Raw genomic sequence first — 21531 nt, forward strand, 5'->3', positions numbered from 1 at the left:
TCCATTCTCAGAGGATTTCACATTGAATTGTGTGTCAATTGGTTTATGTCAGAAACGCTGCTCATGAATCTGCTCTATATATCTATATATATATATCTATCTATATTATTTATCTTGCCATTCCACATTGATTATAAGCCAGCACATTTTTGACCACCATTAGTTGATTGCAGTATGTTTCTTTTAAGGGGTCAACACTTTGATTATCATACTGTAGTGATATTTTTAGATGAGCTATGTACGTTACTTGTGAAAATGGTTACTCTTCCACTGACTAATGTGAAAAACAGAGCCCTGCTCCTCCTACACAGGCTACAATGCAGCTTTCTGCCTCTCCTAACTTGGTAGAATCACATGCTGTTTTTAAATTTTAGCATTGTTTTTGTGTCAAAGTTGGCATTCCTGTAATATTAAAACATTCTTGTACAGCTATTTTAAAACCCTGACCTCAAAGGATGTGATTAACAATGAGGTTCCTCAAGAGACGGGTGAATTTCTCCACCAGTTTGGCTCACTTGACACTACTTTGACTCCTCCGTGCCTCCAAAACACCAGGTGCTTCGTTCTGTTTGTTTATGAGGCATTTTTACAAATGATAGAGTACTGGTAGTATATTATATATATATATATTTTTTTTTTTTTAAGTCTGACATGCATGTTATATTGTGATACACATTAAGTTGGATAAGGATGCTTAATTTCTTGCTCAAAAGCAGAGCTGTTATTATAGGTATCATGTGTTATATGCTATATATGAGTTAAAGGGCAAATCACACTATTTCAAAATGTCTGGATTGGATTTTACTCCTACTACTCTTACTACAAAGACAAGAGGTAAGCTATTTTATAACATTGCTGTGACCAACTTGGCTCTGGTTAAATTACTATCCAAACATTTGACCAGAGGTATGGTAGAAAATCAAAGTCCCATGGGCAACTCAAATAAGTCGAAAACAAACTCCAAACTAATGTGTGATGATGTGACCTCAGCCGTGGAAAGCCCGTGCTTAAACTGGATCGAAACTGAACCTCAGGGTGACCCAAGTGGGAGTAAATGTGAAAAACAGGACCGCAAGAGCAGAGTAGATCAAGTGTGAGCAATGGCGTTGGTTTACTTGCCTTCCACTGTATTCGTGTAGCCTCGTGTAATAAGAAGGATGAAACTCCAGTGGTATCGTTAACAGACTGGACATTTTTGCATGGGCTACACAGGCCACAGTGGAATATCAACAAATATTGAAAGTCCCAAAAAAAATTCTGTGGTCTAATATTGTTCATTTTAGTGTAATAACATTGTAAACATCTTTAGACTTTATACAGTATGGCTGTGTATCACTAACTTCTCATATATTTTCCAACAGAGCAATCTCTGTCTGTCTACAGTACCCAATTTCCTTCATAGACTAGTACCCTCACTTAAGTATCTGACTGAGGAATGATTGTTTCCTGGGGATGTAATCTAAAGGAATCCTAGACATCTGACATGGGATATTCCATATACATCTGAAGCCATCCATTCCTAAACAGAAACGTACACAGAAGAAGAGGCATAGAATGGCCAAAGGTTTCTCATTTGTCTTCTGCATTCTTCTTCCCAGCAGAATACTAAGTGAGTTCTCTGCACAGCTTTTCAGTGTTGGACTTTCCAAAAAGTACATGAAGACGCCAAACCTGGTACTTTTTCAGATTCCTTTAGCAAACTGGCAAACTTAAGATGCTTCCAATATTTGAACTGGATTACCATTCCTATAGAGTCAGAAATCTTTCACGTCATACCTATCATGATCTTGGTTTTCTGTTTCCTGTTTTATTTTACTGTTATGGTGGAGAAAAGGTGAGGACCCAAATGCAGAGCGGCAGATAGTGATGGTAGTGTGATACTGAAGCTTCAATACGTGCTTCAAACCCAGAACTACAATTCCATAGAACCACTGCAGTAACAGTTTTGAATTTGAGCGCCTCATCACTTTATAACCGTGAATTTGTGGGTTGTTGTCGTAGCATAGCTGTCAACATTGGAATTTCAAAATAAGGGAATGTTTTTTGCCGGACTCCGCCCATATTTTAACAGCTCTCAGCCACCAACGTAAACGTAAACACATAAGGGACAGGTATATACATTCAGGAAATACATGTTTATTTAAAGTATGTATTATTTGTACAGACATGTTTATAAGATTTATGTATTTTATTTGATGAGTTATTATCATCAATTTATTTGATGATTGATGAGTTGTGTGGCCTTTGTTTCCCCCGACGGGTACTTCCTTGCGATGGCAGAGTCGGGAAACATGTCCGCTACACTGCGACAGGTACAGGATGGCAGGTACAACTGCGTCTCCATCTATCTCCCGTTCACTGTGACTCTCACCATATGCTTTCGTCCTCACCTTCTGTGTTATTGTTCCTGTTTTCGTCTTCTCTGTGTTTACTAGCGGATAACGTTTTTCAGCTAATGTTAAACATAATACTTTTTTTTTAATTAGGCCTATTATTTTTTTTGAAAGGTTAAAAATACAGGAGAATCCCGGGAAAAACGGGGGGGTTGACAGGTATGTGTCGTAGTATGCATTGTTGCTGTTGAGTTGTTGGTATTGCGTTTGTATTTGATCATTATGCAGCCAGCCAACTAGCGAAACAATTTGTATGCACGCCAGCATCATCTGTTCATTGTGAGCAAGTAAAGAAAACAAATCTACATCCCATATTTTCATGTCCTGCCCCAATGGCGCACCTTGTAGAGCAGGCATCCCTCATTCAATGTCATTCCCCTTCTCTCTATCCAATCTTAAACTTAAGGCCCAACATTTTCACAATCTTTATTTTTAAATAGAACATGATATTCAGTCTTAGATGTGTGCGTCAAAGAATTTTCAAGGCAAAGATACTTTAAATCCACTGCAGCCTTGCACTTCGCCAGTAGAGGTCACTGTACCTGAAGCTTCGAGTAATGAACCCATTTTCGAAACAATTGGCTGAAGTGGTTCAGTGCTTCACAAAAGGTTCATTTGCCCATCACTAGCGGCAGACAGAAAGGGTTAACAAAAAGAGAGCTTTATTTATAAAAGCTTAAAAATACAAAACAAGGTCAAACGTAAAATGAAAACACAACACGATGACACGAGGAAGCACAAGGAAGCACGCCAGGTAACATTAAATTAAAATTGGATGACGAACAGACAAGGAACAATGGGTCAGATAGGTGTATATAGACAGACACCAATCACAAGGGAACGAGACACAGCTGGGGGAGAAAGGCAAAAACAAAAGGGCAGGGTGAATGGACACAGGAGGATCAAATCAACAATCACAGGTGGAGGGAAAAACACAAGGACAGGAAGTAAAACAAGACATGACACAAGACGTGTTTTGTGAGGTTGACCTTTTGACCACCAAACAGCAGTAGAGGCATAAAAACATATCAAAATGCAAGCTGTTACGAATATCAAGTAAATTATTAAAAGTAAAGCAGCCCTCGATGGAGTAGGTTGACATTTTCCCTCAATTTCTTCCCACAGAGTCAGACCCTATCCCAAGGTAAGCAGGCTCATCAATTTTAGATTTTCCCAGCCTCGCAAGTTGAAGGATTTTATGGGGGGATGACAAGTGCAACAACAGCAATTCTCACTTATCCACCGTGATAGTAAAAAGATATAGCTTAGTCTTAATAAACGTTTAATGTGTAATTCCGAGCTACCTACAAAATAAATAGGGGGCAGTATTTCACCTCTAAACTGGGTCCATACAATCTCTGATGTTCATATTTTAGCTGCAGTAGTTTGGCATATTTATTATAGTCAAATTAATTCTTTATATTGTGTATTACATTTACTCCGGTGTAATGCTTGTCAGTCAGTCAGTGTCCAAGAATACGTGCCTTAGTTTGTTTATTGTACTAAATCCAAAGTGACAGAGACTAGTAAATGGCCGCATATTTCGTGTTGTCTTCCCAGTAGTGGCGCAGCCTAGAGAGCAGCCCCGCCGGGGGAGGAGTGAGGTCAGCCCAGTCAACGGCTGAAGAGAATTGAGCTCAGCCAGAACAAGCCCCAGCGCCGGCAGTCAAAGCAGGCTGGTGGACCTGTGTAACGGCAGCAACAGGGAGTTTGCAGTTCCCCGGTAGTAGGCCCATGGCTGAACTCGAGCTAACTGCTAACTGAAGCTACATCGTTTCCCGGGGCTGCCTACGGCTAAAAACTCGATGAAACAGCCTGGTCTCTTTTTCTGCCACTTTGAATGTAATCCAATAAACAAACTATAAAACAGAAACGGAACATGGCTGTAATATTTACAAGTGAGTCAGACAGCTGTGCTTCTCCCTCTGTACTGAGGGCAGACTGGAGCTACAGTGACTCACCATCGCCTCTAGAGGAACAAGTGGTATTACAAGACTGGACAGAATGCAGCTAGTCAGTTAGCATGCTAACTTTAGTAGACATCTCTGCAACACAACACATAGACATCTTTTACATAATGTCAACAATGTTACCTCTTTACATTCTGTTGGTAATGTTAGTTAATTGTTTTTAATGGCTCACATTTAAATTCTGGCATATCTTACACATTGAACCTTTAAAAGTCATGTTGCAGCTCTATTTGCAGAATCTACCCGTTCAATGCAGGTACAATGGTAGTTACTGTATCTTTGAACATCAGTTGCAGTGATGTAATTTAATCCTAAAATAGTTAGGTTTTTTTAGTGTGTGCAGCTACATACAAATGAATCATGACTATACTGTCTGCACAAAGAATATCTATGATGTGCTTCACATTCTGTTTCAGAAAAGTCTGAAATGATTATGGAAGTGACTCACACAAGCATCTGCTATACATGGAATCGGAGTTTCGGCTTCTGGTGGAATCGCAATGCATGCTGGTGTGGCAGGTGTAGAAATGTGAGCACCAACTCTACAAGGGCCGCCATATTGGATTTCTTCTCTACGTGTTTACATTGTATTTAGCTTATTCTTCAAGCGTGTTTACATTGTATTTGGCTAGTTTTTACCCTGGAGTAGGCAATCCATCGGTTTCCTGCTGAGAGCCATGGCCTCAGATTTCGAGGTGCTGATTAGTCCCCACAACGGGGAAATGTACCTTGTTACAGCACAACAAAATATGAAGTAAAGTGGCGAGTACACAATAGTTAAATAGAATAAAATAGAATACAAATAATATAAGTGAATATTGCACGTGGCAGTGATGTAATAGTCTGTATTGGTGTGGTGGTCTACCAGGAGCCGTGGTGATTGTACAGTCTTGTTCAATAGAGATGACAGCTTGGCCATCATTCTCCTGTCTCCCACCACCTCCACAGTGTCCAGTGTATAGCACCTTTTATACAAGAGATTTACAATTAGGGAACATAGAATGCACATTAAAACAGGGACAGAATGCCAAATTAATTAAAATAAGATGCATAATAAAATAAGAATACTTGATAATAACAGTAAATAACAAATCAGATTAAATGCAATACATATAATGCATAATAATAATAATAATAATAATAATAATAATAATAATAATAATAATAATAATAATAATAATAACAATAATGATGAAATTACAAATATTAAAATCACTATCCATATGTGTAGAATGTACATACATCAATAAACATCACTAAATACTGCAGAAGCTATAGTTTATGTGTTCTGTTTTGTAGAATATTGCAGGTCTAGCTTGTGGTAAAGATTTCCCTCCCTGGTGCACACTGCTTTGTGCCTGTCAGCTTCAGTGAGCTTGCTGGCTCCTCTTGGTCCCAGACGATCCATTTACACAGTGGCCTTGCCAGCAGGACCCGGGCCAGCCAATTCTACAACCCCTTACAGCCATTAAATAGAGTCCATTATCCAGAATACTAAACTCTATCTAATATGAAAAAGGGGTAGATGGAGCAGTGCAGAAACAGATCTTACTGTACAGTAATGTGTGGGTTGAGGATGTAAAGATCTCGGTTTTGTAAATAAAACTGTGGTACAGTGCATATAGTTTTCAGATCAAGTGCCAATCAATAGGCCCCAAAGGGTCATATGGGAAACAGGCGAAATAGTTATTTTACAGTAGTTATTTTTAGTTTTCCATTGCCACCTGCTTTTATGCATTTTTTTTATATCTCATGTGATGACTTCATTTGATGTACAAAGAGAAAATGTCATTTGCAAATTTCACATGTTTATGCATGAAAACCAACACGTGTTGAAAAAGCACATGTGCTTTGGATTAACATGTGGGTCGTCATATATGAGTAAGCCTATACTACCCTTACCCTTAATAAACATGTCTATTTGGTACTGCCTGAAACAGCTGGAGAGAAAGAACTCCAGGATCCTGCATGTCGTATTCAATGAGGAATTTCAAATAAGTGTGTGTTTTCAGCAGAGGCATAATCTTACACATTATTCTGCACTAAATTTGTCCCTCCAGCTGTGCTTTGTCCACACACAAAGTCAGGTGGTTAAAGGGTGTCATGACATCTTTTTCTTCACTTTCTCTTGCAGCTGAGAGTGATTAGGTCATCATGATGTCCTTTTGTTAAGCACGGGGTGCCAAGTGAGCTGATGAGGGAACGTGCTGGGGCCAGGGTAAGACTGCAAAGTGATAACATCAGGAACCCTAGAAATACGATCAGTGCTGCATAATATCGTTATCACGGTGAGTCAGACTGTGATAGGAGGATTGCACACACTATTACACCACAGCTAATTAGGCCACTAACAGTGCCCACCACCCTCCAACCATTTAACGTATCCTCATACAACTGTATAGTCAACAAAACTAATTGTTTAGGTTTAGGAAAAGACCAAGGTTTGCTATGCAATTTACAAACATGCCGTTACTTAAATAGATAAGATACGTGACGAAAGGAAGTTAACATAGGTTAACGTTTTGGTTTTACACGGGGCACAAACCGTGGTCTTCTTGGTGAAAGTCCTGTGTTTGTTTGACCCATCCATCCACCCCAACCTTGGCTCACGATTACAAACAGTGAATGAAAACAGCCTGACCCATTCCTGTGCCTGCCCTTCTTGGTGCACTCAACATAATCATGTTATGAAAGAATACATGCTCTTCTACAAAGTTTAAGTGGGGGGAGAATGGCTCACTTAGCCTAGTCTCCTGTAAACAAAGGAGTTTGTTGAATCAAGAGCTTTTTGTAACTTGGGTCCCCTTAGAGTGTGGCATACATTATGTCACACTGGTATCCAGGCTACGCTACACTTCTGATGACTTCTTACTCCTCCTCTCTTCAATCTGGGTTCTGATTAATTTGGTCTCTGGCATGAAGTCTATTGGTGCCATTCCACAGAGACCAGAGAATCTGGGAAGCATTCTGATTTTGTAAAGACCTGCTGACAGCTGCTGTACGACTTCGGTAGAGTCCAGACCTCTATCTTGTGGTCTGTGAAAGCTCCTCCAATGTCCTAATTGCACTTCAGATGTTGAGCGTTGTTTTCACTCAGCTCTCAGCGTAAACTTGCCCAAGACCATTCGAAAAGTCCATTTACAGAATCGCCTCCACTCCCTGGTAAAGTTCTCATTACATGCTGTCTGCTATTGCCAATTAAAATATTGCGGACATGTGACATTGCTCGATGTTTTAACATGTGTTCCCATTGTTGTGTATGGTTGTACATGTACGCCTGTAGGTCTTAGAGAGCCATGTGTCTCTGGATGTTTACCCAATTACTGCGGGTCCCAAGTGGTCCCATGCTGAAAGACGGAATAAGTCTGCGGCCTCAGAAATCATACTTTGTCTCCCATTGATACATTTGTTGCAGGACTCACTTGTTACGAGCTCAGCCATTAAACGTTTTGCTATGCTGTGAGAGCAAATGCTCTAAAGTAATTATTAGAGAAAGGTAGAAATCCTAAAACAAAAGTTGACAGTGCCCATAAAATGACAAAACATTGTGTAAGATTTATTAAGCCATTATGTCTCGCAAGAAAGCCTGAAAAATGGTGTTGACATACATTTGGGTTGCTTTTTCACATAACTGTGAAATTGACATTATGAAATGCTAGAAAAAACACACGCCGTAAAAGATGTAGAGTAAAGACCTACTTAATGTGTGTTTTTATGTCTTTTGTAGGTATTGCGGTCTTGCGGTATTGGAAATGTCAGATTGTCGGTCCACCACTTTGTTCTTTACTGAAATATTTTTACAATGCATTTTACATGCATTTTATACAGACATTCATGTTCCCAAGAGGATGGACTCTACTGATTGTGGTTATCCCCTGACTTTCATTTTAGTGCCACCTTAGGTTGACCTTTGTGGGAACTCAACAACTAATGGATAGATTGACATGACAATTGGTGCACAAATTCGTATCCCCTCAGGATGGATTGTAATGACTTTTCCCTTATCTTTTTATTTCATCAGTTAAATTTGTCCATTACTTTGGCAAAACGGGCAGCTCCAGCAATGCTCTTTGTTTAGTGTTAATTATCAAAATGCTAACATGTTAAACTAAGATGGTGTGCATGGTAATGCTGACATTAGAATTTAGTGCAAAGCACCGCTGTGTCTTACAGCCTCACAGAGCTGCTAGCATAGCTGTAGACCATCATTTAGAAAAATAACTTTTGTTCTCATTTGTCTGTGATTAAAATACAACTTCTTGTTTCAATTATGAATTGCTTTTGTTTTCCACTTCAACAAATTAAATGTTCCTCTCAGAGTGTCCATCGTGTACTCTGCATCGTGTGTTGAGCAAAACCACAACAAAACTTCAAGTGTCTCAATGGTCTGTACAATATAAACTGCTTGCATGATTTATAATTCATCACACGCGGATATTGCTTTGTAATGACGACAAGTTCACCGGCCAGAAAGTCTGCCTGGGTGGAGGCTGAGGGAGAGTAAAGCAAGATTTTGAAAGCTCCACAATTAAAGTGTATCTCTTTGAAATCCCAGGCCAGGCTTTGCTACTTCATTCAAGCTTTCCGCTCCCTAACGGCCTATTATCTGATCTGGAGGGGAAGTGAAGTTTACACTACTGATAGTTGCCTGAATGATGCTGCCTGCGCACTACTCAGGAAGGGTGACTCTGATGACCTCAATGACCATCCATTGAGAACTCTCACACACACACACACACACACACACACACACACACACACACACACACACACACACACACACACACAAACACACACACACATACACACAAACACACACACACACACTCACACACACACATTCACATACGCACGCACACAAACAAACAAACAGCTGTAGTGATTGCTCCATTGAGAAACATGGAAAATGATCAGTTCACTGACGATGGTGGCCAGATGCCGAAGTTTAAGGCAGAAGAGTTCCTTTTTAAAACATTCTCATTGTCTCATGGCCATTCATTGAGAAACTTGAAATTATTATTCTTAGTTTAAAATGAAAGGTGTCTGTAACAACTATACAGTGACTACGACAACACATTCAAGAGTTAACGGTCGACTTAAAGTCGTAGTCGCTGCACATCAAACACTGTCTCAGGGCAATTTTTTTGTTTACCTATGACCCCTGTTCTGTAAAAAAGCTTTTATGGAAAGTTCTGGGAAGGAGAACTAATTATGAATGAAAGGTTGTGTTTAAAGGGGTTTGTGACCTACAGCTGCCGATGTTGATGTTTTAGTTGTTCCCTGAGGAAGAATTTCCAAATAGCAAGAAGAACATAGGAAGAAAACTAGCTCCTGCGCAAAGGTTAGCAGATTTGGGAGCTATTATAAGTGATCATGTAGGCTATTCTGAGGAGTGTGTGTAGTTCATTATAACTGCTGATCTCAAATGCTAACATTTCAATAACCTTAAGATCATACATAATTAGTTCCATCGTACTGGGAAATAAGTGCTAACTTGTGCAAATTGCAGGGTGGCCCATGACTGCTTAGTTGCTGAACAGCAAAAGTCATGATTATAAGACTTGGTGTGAAACTTATTGAAATTATCTTCTCTCTGAAAAAATTATTATGACTCTTTCCAACACCACAGGCCTGCACATGTAATGACTATAATGACAGAGGCAACAGAGCTTTTTGGCCTGTTTTTGCTCAGTAAGGATCCTGTGGGAAAACTTAATTCTCACTTTAGATTTTTGCATACCGCAGGCATTTCATATGAGGCTTTTGTTTTAGGTATGCACCTGCATATCTAAGTTAGCCTCTTAGTGCATGTTGATTGTACACAACAATTTAGCTTTAAAGTCATGTGCCAGCTGTTAGCGCTCATCACCACATATGGTCTTGTGGGGAAACATCAACAGACGCCTGAAGTGATGTGGCTCTGAGTGGAGTGACGACATGGAGGCCAACTGAGTACAACTCAGGACAGAGTTGCTGGTGATGTTCATGCACTGCATAAATGTCCAAGTTATTTAGTTCTAGATTTTTCTGGTTGGTGAGATCAGTTTCACTATTTTGTATATACAGTATATCTCAAAAGTGAGTACACCCTTTAGATTTTTGCAAATATTCTGTTATATCCTTTCAGGGGATAACATTATCCTACTGAAACTTTGATATAACTTAAAGTAGTCAGTGTGCTGCTTGAATAACAGTATAGATTTATTGTCCTTTGAAAATTACTCAGTACACAGCTGTTAATGTCTAAACAGCTGGCAACAAAAGTGAGTACACCCCATAGTGAACATGTCTAAATTGTGCCCAAAGTGTCAATATTTTGTGTGACCACCATTGTTATCTAGCACTGCTTTAACCCTCCTGGGCATGGAATTCACCAGAGCTGCACAGGTTGCTTCTGGAATCTTCTTCCACTCCTCCACGACGACATCACGGAGCGCACGGATGTTGGACACCTTGCACTCCTCCACCTTCCTCTTGAGGATGCCCCACATGTGCTCAATTGGGTTTAGGTCTGGAGACATACTTGGCCAGTCCATCACCTTAACCTTCAGCTTCTTCAGCAAGGCCGTTGTCATCTTGGAGGTGTGTTTAGGGTCATTATCATGTTGGAAAACTGCCCTACGGCCCAGTTTCCGAAGAGAGGGGATCATGCTCTGCTGCAGGATGTCACAGTATATATTGGAATTCATGTGTCCCTCAATGAAATGCAGCTCCCCAGTGCCGGCAGCACTCATGCAGCCCCAGACCATGATGCTGCCACCACCATGCTTGACTGTAGGCAAAACACATTTGTCTTGGTACTCCTCACCAGGGTGCCGCCACACACGCCGGACACCATCTGACCCAAACAGGTTTATTTTGGTCTCATCAGACCACAGGACATGGTTCCAGTAACTCATGTTCTTGGATTCATTGTCTTCAGCAAACTGTTTGCGGGCTTTCTTATGCATCGGTTTCAGAAGGGGCTTCTGTCTGGGGCGACGGCCATACAAACCGATTTGATGCAGTGTGCGGCGTATGGTCTGGGCACTGACAGGCTGACATCCCACTTCTGCAACCTCTGCAGCAATGCTGGAAGCACTCGCACGTCTATTTTTGGAAACCAACCTCTGGATATGACGCTGAGCACGTGGACTCAACTTCTTTGGTCGACCCTGGCGAGGCCTGTTCCGAGTGGAACCTGTCCTGGAAAACCGCTGTATGATCTTAGCCACTGTGCTGCAACTCATTTTCATGGTGTTGGCAATCTTCTTATAGCCAAGGCCATCTTTGTGAAGCGCAATAATCCTTTTTTTCAGCCGCTCAGAGAGTTCCTTGCCATGAGGTGCCATGTTGTCCAGCATTCAGAGATAATTGTGCCCAAAACACCAAATTTAACAGCCCTGCTTATCATTTACACCTGAATCCTTGTAACACTAACGAGTCACATGACACCAGGGCGGGAAAACAACATCATTGGGCACAATTAGGACATGTTCACTATGGGGTGTACTCACTTTTGTTGCCAGCTGTTTAGACATTAACAGCTGTGTACTGAGTAATTTTCAAAGGACAATAAATCTATACTGTTATTCAAGCAGCACACTGACTACTTTAAGTTATATCAAAGTTTCAGTAGGATAATGTTATCCCCTGAAAGGATATAACAGAATATTTGCAAAAATCTAAAGGGTGTACTCACTTTTGAGATATACTGTATCTTTAAGAGATGACTGACATGACAAGACAATTTTCTGAATAATATGTATGTAAAAAAAACGAGAAGCTTGTTTTACTGGAAAAGTTATAGCCTTATTAGTCAACCCTAATAAGTCTTGTGATGTATAAATAAGTTGTAGGCCTATGTCATAGCTTCATATTTATCTGAAAATTGCTTCTCTCTGTCATGAGTGTTTTGTGAAATATGTTTTGGTTATGTGCTGCTAAGATTAAGTCTACCTTTGGTAAGCAAAGTTTTCTTTATTTTTCAGACTGTGAGTTAGGGAACAGGCCCAATCTTATCTTCAAGATACCGTATATTAGCCTACTCGTAAAGTGTGTTGACCATGGCGTGATCTTAATGTTTTAAAATTGCATCCATTCACATTTATAGGTCCACTTATGGCACTGCTCAGACATTGGGGGAACATATTCTTACCCTATTATTGAAGTGTGGTTACCATTAACCGCTTAACGCTGATGCCTTGTACTATTATAGCATTCCACAATAGATATATGTCTGCATAGGTGTCTTCAGTTGAGTTTGAGCTGAAAATGTAGCCTATTGTTGTAATAATATGTATCTATCCATTAGTGGTGAGTAGCTAAATATTATAACAGCTGTAGAATGAACTATAAGACTGTAAAGGCTTCAAAATGTAATGACATGAGTTCTATATTGTATTTATGTAGGAGCATAGACTGCTGCAATGTAGCTTCCGGCCACTAGTGGCAGCACTGACCGCAATACTGCTGAACGAAAGTCAAAATACCGCGCCATCTTTAATTTAACATCTGTTGTGATTCATTCATCCAGGTACATCAATGGGACACACCTCTTGTTTGTCAGTCATGTATTTATTTCTGTACACCTGTATATAATTATAAGTCACTAAGAAGACTAGTGAACTTCTGGTGAGTTATTATTTTCGTTTTGTTTTTTATATATTCCTCCTGTAACAACTAAGTAAATGAAATGTTTGTATTGTGCCATACAGTAACGTTATGATTGTTTTGTATCAGCCTAAGGTTAGCTAGCTACGTTGTAACTTTAATGTTGCTAGGCTAACGTTAACACATTTCTAATTGTGTCTCTACTGTCGAAATAGTCATTTCTAAAATGTTTCATTAAACCCAGTGAAACCAACATGAATGTTCTGTTGGTATGTATTGAATGCTTTGGCCTCCCAACAGCTTAATGCTATTGCAGAAATTGACACGACAGAGTCATTTAAGTGGTCCACTTTTAAGTGGTCAAGAACTGTGAAATGTCATGTTGGAAGGCGGCTCACCCAATTAGATGCTAACAGTCAGATTAAATCTTTCTGTGAGTATTAGAGATGAGAGGACTTGACTTCAGACGTTTTTAATCCATATCTTTTAACTCTAACTTTTACACCAGAAAAGGTTTCAAGGATAAAAACGAACCAATGTATCTCAGGTAAACACAGTAGGTGGTTCTAGTTTAAGGGTTAGCTGTAGGTTCTAGCTCAGTTATACCAAAGCTATAACGTTAACTGTTGAACTGAACATTTTGGAAATCACCAGCACTATGTTAGATATGTGATTAATTGAGGTTGTTATTTTATTGTATCTTTAGTTGACTGTACTCTAAACCAAATATGATAAATTGACCTACACTCTTGAAATATAACGTCATTTTTATTTTCGAAACAATATGCATCACGAAACAGGTGTTGAAAGGTAGAGCTCATATAATCAGTGTGTGTAACAGGTAAAAGAAGGAAAAACACAGGTGCATTTAATAACATTAATTGGTGGCTGCATTCCATTCAGGTTTTGCAGTCCCAGGGTCCAGGTATTGTGCATGCTCCCTCAGTAGCCTGGCTTACTGGGTTACTTAATTGGAATAGAGCTGCCGTTAATAGTGGTAGTTCCACCTGTGCTTTTTTCTGCTGTGAGAAGTCTAAATGTCTGCTGTGAAAAAGGCCTAATATTCTAGTACATAATGCCATTAGGTAGCCTCAGTAATATTTCCATTCTGCCTTGGTATGTATGCTTGATTATATTGTTATTTATTTATTTGTATTGAATCTTTTTTTTTCTTCTTCCATAAACAATATCCAATTTAATGTATATAAATGTTTTAATAACTAATAGAACACGGAGTTCTTAGCAGATAATTTTGCAGTTAAAAAATACACTTTTCAGTGGTCTCTGGTGGACAAACTATGTAATGTTTATACTATTCCTAAACTATCTCAAACATATTCCTGGCATTTCTGTCCCGTTACTTATCAGACAACATTTACAGTGATATGTCTGTGATGAGATAATAGACAATTTATTGGTCTGGCTCTATGCATATGCCTATTTGAAATATATTAGAAAAAGTTGGTAGTACATGTTGTGTATTCTGTCAGCAGCTATGTGTGTATGTGTATGGGGGGTTGCATGAATGGGGCAGGAGGCAGACTGGATACCCCACTCTTTGATCCTCCACATAACAAAGGCACCTACAAAGGCTTCCATACAGCCTATAGCATTGTTCTGCTGAGGAGACTATAGCTCATGAAACCATTACCATTATCCCTACACAATACCTTTTCCAGCACCTACTTAAGACCTCAAATCACTACTGTATATGGCTACGCTGCTTGCCAGTTTGCATTTTGTCACTCTGTGATCATATGAACTTCTAAGTATACAGCCATGCCCAGATTATCTTGCTTGTGGCCCCAGGGCAGGCATTTCCTATATGGGCCCCACCTCACTGTCACCGATCTGCTCTACACTGTGCAACTGACCACCCCTCTAAAACCTGATTAACCCAAAGCTATTCAAAGTACGTGAGTAAGGATGCGACGATGTAGGATTTTATAAACGATCGCGATAAAAACACTCTCAATAAGTTGTTTGTCGGGAATTTCGTTAATCAGAATAATCGTTATTATCCCTACATCGAGTGACTTGAAGAAGCTGTCTAGCTCACTATGTTAGAAAAGTAGAGCCTGATTTAAAAATACAGAATTTAAGAAAGAACCGACTCACACAATGTTGCCATTTTATATTCATTTGTTTATGTATACTTTATTAATGCACGGGGACCTTATGATTTATGATTACCTTATTTAAGAAGATGTTCAGCTAAAATAGATGTGTGTCCTATCTGTGATAGAACATGTGTTTCTTAACTAAATGTAAAGTAAAATGATTCAAGTATTTAGTGACATTTTAAGAGTTTTAAGCATATTTTGATGATAATCAAGATAATATTGTGAATTGCAATTATTTTGGCCAGGCTATTCGTGACATCCAATTTGTATATCATCCCATGCCTATAATCTCAGTATTTGTATAACAGTGCAAATTCATATTTCATGAAGTCGGTTGAGGCACCTAATGGTCACTGGGGGCCCTGAGTATGGATCATGTATAGGCTGGTTTTAACTTAAAGTTGTTCACAACGGCCCAAAAGACTACCAAGTCACTGATCATATCTCATCATCCAAAGTGGACATACTGTATGTTGTGACCACTTTTGTTACTACAGTATATAACGGGAGTGGCTTCCCTGTAGCACCCGTGTACCTTGCCTTGCTGATCCCGCCCCTAGCTGGGGAGAAAGCTGGTGCACAGGCTTGCAGCGGAGCCCATCGCAGTTGACTGTTTGAGCAGCCCACCCCTCTGCAGTATGTATGTTCGCCAGGGAATCCGCGAAGCGCTCAACTCCCAGCAGTGTACTTCACCGGCCAGAGACCATCTACTCAAGAGTCGAGGATAATAAAATTGGATGTGGCAGGCGGACCGGAGGCGGAAAGTCCGGAGTGACCGGAGGAATACAGTATTACTACAGGAATACAGGCTGCCGCTCTCCTCTGAACGTGGACAATCATGCATGTGCTCTTCTGGGGCTTGGGGTTCCTACTATTCCCTGATTTCTTGAATGTAGTCGCTTCTACGGGGACATTGCTTTTGAATTCAAGCACAGGTAAAGTATGCCGCTCTGACAACCCCCACATTTTCCCTCATGGAGTTATTTTCTAAAACTGAGAATGAATGAGTTTTGAATTCAGCCAAGCACATGACTTGCAGCGCTTTCTAGATACCTAAAGTTCACTGACTGATTATCATTTCCTTACAATGCTGTAAAGCAACACATTTTTCCAGAAACAAAACATTGATATGTGAATCATAATCCATCGATTAACACATCTGGGCTCTTTGATTTGTACTGATGCTGTTGGACTGCTACTTAATCCCCAATTGCATTGTTATTATTCTGCCTTTATCCCCCAGTTAAAGAGGAGATCGGCGCTTATGAGATTGTAACACCAGTACGAGTGAATGAAGCCGGTGACAATTTTCCAACTAGTGTGCACTTCAAGAGGAAACGGCGAAGTTTGGACGAGAACACCGGCAACACTACGGATCAGTGGGCCTCGCCAAATATCCACTACAGGATATCTGCTTTCGGACAGCATTATCACCTCAACCTCACGCTGGATTCGGGATTTATCGCACCTCTCTATACTGTGACAGTACTTGGAGTGCCCCGAGGAGATAACATAACGGATTTTGCAACAGATGGGGAGGTGGAGGAGGAGGACACGGAGTTAAGGCACTGCTTCTATAAAGGACTTGTAAATGCAGAAGCAGAACACGCCGCAGTCATCAGTTTGTGCTCCGGACTGGTGAGTTTTTACATACGGTTAGACTCGTCGTGCATGTGACGACTTTACGACCGGGTGTTTTACTTTTCCACCATGGGTATTTAGGGGTCATTAATGCAAGACTTGTAAAGCTGCCTCACTATTGGCTCGGGAAAATAATTGTAAACACATTGTCAGTGCAAACTTTGTGCGCAACCTGCTTTTTTTATTGATCGTGCAAAATATATAACTTAAACAGTCATACATTATTGTGCTTCAATACATGTTTGTAAAGAATTCAAAACTACTCATATCCCAGTAAAGATTAAAAAGTTGTATATATTTTTGTCACAATTAAGTGAAGCTGAAGCTGATTTAGAAAAACAATTTGATACTGCAGGCCTTTTAAAAGCTTTAATTTGTAGCAGAGACTAAATAACTCAAAATAGTGAATAACTGTGCTGACTTCCGAGAGTACCACGTACATTGCCTATAGTCAACTTTTATGAACAGTCTGCTCTAAATCTTACTTCCATGCCTCTTTCTGGTCTCCCGGTTTTCGGTGACGTCTTTACGCACGCTAGTACAGCGGGAGTACGGGTGGTACCGACGTCATCACAAATTGGTCCCACTCCCAGGCATGCGTTTTAGACTGCAGCAAAAGTGCACAAAAAAACCTCAGTGAGGTGAAAGATACATATGAGTAAAAGGTCAATGTCTTCCCAAACAAATCAAAACATGTTATGAATGCTCTGCTGTGCAGAGAGCTTTAGAAATTTGAGCTGACATTTATGAATCATATCATGAAGGCACATTTGTTATAAAACAGGCAACACCGCTAATAGCCAGACATTCTGAGCATCCTAAAATAATGTGATGCTTGCAGGGAAACTTGTAGGGAAATTCTCTTTTGCCTTGGTAACTCCCCAGGTCTATCAAAGTGCAGGTCCTAGTGTAGTAATGGGAATAATGTCTTGCTCAAGGGAATGTAAGGAATAAAGGATCGCTGAAGAACAATCCACCCTGCTGCACATTTTTCACATGTAGGGGAATACATTTAAAAAAAAAAAAACTTTATCATCAGGGATTACAAATAGGACTTTTGCAAAACATGTATCAGTTGTATGATAATTATTCTCCACAGCCAAAGACTAACAAGCGAAATGTGCTTGGGTTGGTATGTACCTTATCTGGAACATCATAGATCTCCAAGTTAGCCAGTCACACTAAACGTGCCATGTGAACTACATATAACAAGGCTTTCAGCAAGCTTGCCAAGAACATACAGTCTCACTGTTTTCCCTGATACGCATCACATGTTTCACTATTATGCTTTTCCTCCTGCTTTGAGACCATTCTTACATGCATGCAAATGCAAATTCACTTGTTTCTCCTTTTTTATTGAAGCCCTCAGGTCTCTGCTTTGCTTATTTTTTCTAATGAATAGTAAATGAGCCCCATTCAGCTCACCGATTTGCATAAATATCTTTGAACTATACCGTATATTCCCCTTAGTCCTGTCTGCCTACATGTTGCCAATTATCCCCATGTTTGCATGTGTTGCTGCTGTAAAGGAATAAGAATTTACAGAAAATGGATGGATGGAGACTAACTGGTTTGCATTTCTTTCTGCCATCCAGCTTGGCACTTTCAGGTCTCCAGAAGGGGAGTATTTTGTGAAGCCCCTACACAGCTATCAAGGAGAACACTATGAAGAGGAACACACAAAACCTCATATTGTATACAGGAAGAGTGCACCCAAGAAACAGACATCTGGGGAGAACTCAGCTTGTGACACTTCAGGTATTTTGAATTACATGATAGGTATGCATGCATGCAATTTACACAGTCGAGTTTGACAAAACAAACATGGCCTTCATACTGTACATACCTTATTACCTTGCAAACACAAACATGCACATGCACCACTACTTTACGTGCAACCAGTGTTGATTCAGACCTGTCACCCAGTGTCCCCTTTCGAGCTAACCAGCACACTGCTGCTACTGAGCATGGAGCTCCCAAGAGTTGTATGTGTAAAAAAAAGTGCTTGTTTTCATTGGATACTTGTGGATTGTGAGTAGAATTTGCCATTTCATGTGTCTGTATGTGCATGCATAGTGTGATCTTTAAACGGTTCCCACAGATGTAAGCAGACGTCATCATTGTGTTATCCCCCAAGTCTCCGCTATCAGATGTAACAGGAACTAATTATGTAATAGTAACTGAGCTTATTGAGCTATTACAGTAATTGTAGCATGGTACTATACAATCATATTTGGCAAATCTAGTTAATACAAGGAAACCCTTTGAGTGTGTCTGGATATTGTGGTTGAGTTTGAAAGGCAAAGATTAAAAATAAGAAAAAGGCTCTGCTGAGCTCAATACTTCAATGTAAAATCCTACAAAAAGTACAATTCTAATTGATTGAATAGTGTAGTAGTGTTAACCATTGAATTGTTCTGTGCTATCTATGGTGATATGATATCATTATATATGCCATTTTTCAAATAGAAGTGTATGACCGAATAAAAGTGGAAGTTTGGTTTGAGGCTGACAAATCGTGTCTCAGCATCCATAGCCCCACAGTAGTGAGGAAGCTTTCCAACTCTCACACAGGAAAAGTCATTTGTAAGTTCACCCTTGTATCATTCCATCTCAGTTTACTGGCTGAACTTCCTGTTGACTCTTGTACTTCCTCCTCCTCTTTGATAAGAAAGTTGGGTAGACCCACTGCCATGAACATGCAGGGTAAATTGTATAGTAGAAAAGCCATGGCACTTAAAACTGTCAAATGATCAAAACTAAGAAAACAAATCTGGAAATATCTTCTCTTTGTCTTCTGGACATCTTTCTACAGATGTTTGGTTTCACTGTGTATGTAAATGTGTTTGTGTGTGCGCTTGTACTTTGTATTTTGTGTGTGTTTCTCTTTTGGTCCACTCAGTAATACAATATGCTTGTGTATGTGTGTGATCATAGCCTGAAGGAACATAAATTTGACTGAGACATTTTTGGCCAAAAAATGATTAATCTGTGTACAAAGATCCATTGTTACCGTGTACATTTTGAAGTAGAGCAAATTGTTCTTTCTTGATCATAAATTATGTAATCTGAAAACGTATCCAATAATAGGATGGAGCTCACTATTATTTGGGTGGTGATGCATTGCTGGTGGTCCAGAAAGAGTGATCTGCATGTGATGAAAAAAAAAAAAAACTGGCATTCAGCTGTTTTGTTGCCATGCCATGATTAAAATCAGAATTAATTCCCCTCAGTGTTAAGAGGTTTTGCTGCCCAGTTGTTGAACAGCCTTCTTTTGGTGTGTGCACTGCATTTTTTGCTCCATTTTTATGGCTGGGTGCCAGGTTTACCTAGTCTGAACTCTTTGCCCTCCTCTCTCCCCTCTTCTGGAAGAGGAGGGAGAGAGAAAAAGGGCATTCCAGGCAGTGTTCATTTGTCAACCCACTCTTTGAGCAACAATAAACAAAAGAGAGAAAGAGGCAGCAACATATTTGAACAATACCCATTTTCAGACAGCCAACTTACCTCATTTATCTCCACCTTTAAAGACCTAAACCACCACTTTAGCTTAACTGTAAACACATTGTCGTGACCCACATTGATTCATACCTTGTCTGTTTTTCCGACTGAATTGCATTTCCCCTCATCCCTCAATCTTTGTATATTTACAAATGCTCCATTTCTCCTCTCTCTAGGACACAAACACAGACATAAGAGACACAAGCTTAAGAGAGGGCCAGTGGCTGGGGTTCCCACTGTGACCAATGCAGCCCCAGTGGTCAGTATATTCAATGACGTGGAGTCGCTGAGTGCCGGCCTGGTCAGCGATGCTTTGCTCAGATTTGCGAGCGGCAGTGCTAGCGCCAGACCATCAAATGATAGCAGCGGTGACTCAGGACCTCACAAGAGATCAAAGCGCTTCCTCTCCTACCCGCGCTTCGTTGAAGCCATGCTGGTGGCCGACAGCAAAATGGTGGAGCATCACGGCAGCAACCTACAGCACTACATACTCACATTAATGTCCATAGTAAGTTCTAGTAGACAATGTTGGCTTGGTGGAGGTGGTTGGCTTGGAGATGGAAGTGTGTTTATGTTTCTGCACATTTGTGGTCAGACAGCACATGTGTGCATATTTATGCACTAAATGTATGTACCTGTTCTGCTGGACTGCAAGTCAGTCAGTCGGCCTTTTAGAGGAGGGCCATTGGAGGGAAAAGGGCAGCCTAGGGCAGGGGTAAACACCACTTTCAAACAGCCTGGAGGAAGAGAGGGCAGCTTGAGGTAGAGCTTGCCTGACAGCTTTGATGAACGTTAAAAATAAGCTCAGGTATGTCACATAGACCACATACTCTTGGCCACTTCAAATACCAGTTTCCACAGGCATCTGGGGCTGACAGTCCTCAGGGGGAGGCTGAAATGACCTATATTCTGTTCTTGGCAAAGCTTGCCTTCTCCACAGGGGAATCAACTTGATCTTCAAATCAACCAAATTCCCCAGTACTTGCTTGAAACGGCAGGAAGGCAGCCCATGATAGAGTTACCAGTTAATATACTGTGTCACATTTCACCTGGGTTAAGTTAATGAAAATGCTGTACCATATTGATCCTAATATTAAAACTAGTTTCATCTTGGAAATGTTTTCAGAGTATTGAGCTCATGTTTTGTTTCAGGTATCTTCCATCTACAAGGACCCCAGCATTGGCAACCTGATAAACATTGTGATTGTAAAGTTAGTCATAATAAACAACGAGCTGGTAAGACTGCTAAATTAGTTTTAATCTCCACACTTGCACACTTACAACAAGTATGTGGTGTACATACTTATAAATGAA

The 21531-nt window shown here is 40.2% G+C and overlaps 1 protein-coding gene across 1 annotated transcript in view; it reads left to right on the forward strand.

Annotated features, from left to right (window-relative positions):
* The first annotated feature begins 15791 nt into the window (after positions 1 to 15791).
* Positions 15792 to 21531, forward strand: part of adamts9 (ADAM metallopeptidase with thrombospondin type 1 motif, 9) — a 47277-nt gene continuing 41537 nt past the window's right edge. Inside the window, exons 1-5 of the mRNA XM_029431141.1 lie at positions 15792 to 16013; positions 16322 to 16716; positions 18315 to 18477; positions 20394 to 20725; positions 21370 to 21453. Of these exons, the coding sequence (XP_029287001.1) occupies positions 15917 to 16013; positions 16322 to 16716; positions 18315 to 18477; positions 20394 to 20725; positions 21370 to 21453 (1071 nt within the window). The 5' untranslated portion in view covers positions 15792 to 15916. The remainder of the gene's footprint in view (positions 16014 to 16321; positions 16717 to 18314; positions 18478 to 20393; positions 20726 to 21369; positions 21454 to 21531) is intronic.

The sequence above is a fragment of the Cottoperca gobio genome, chromosome 5, assembly GCF_900634415.1.
Source record: "Cottoperca gobio chromosome 5, fCotGob3.1, whole genome shotgun sequence".
Classification (NCBI taxonomy): domain Eukaryota; kingdom Metazoa; phylum Chordata; class Actinopteri; order Perciformes; family Bovichtidae; genus Cottoperca; species Cottoperca gobio.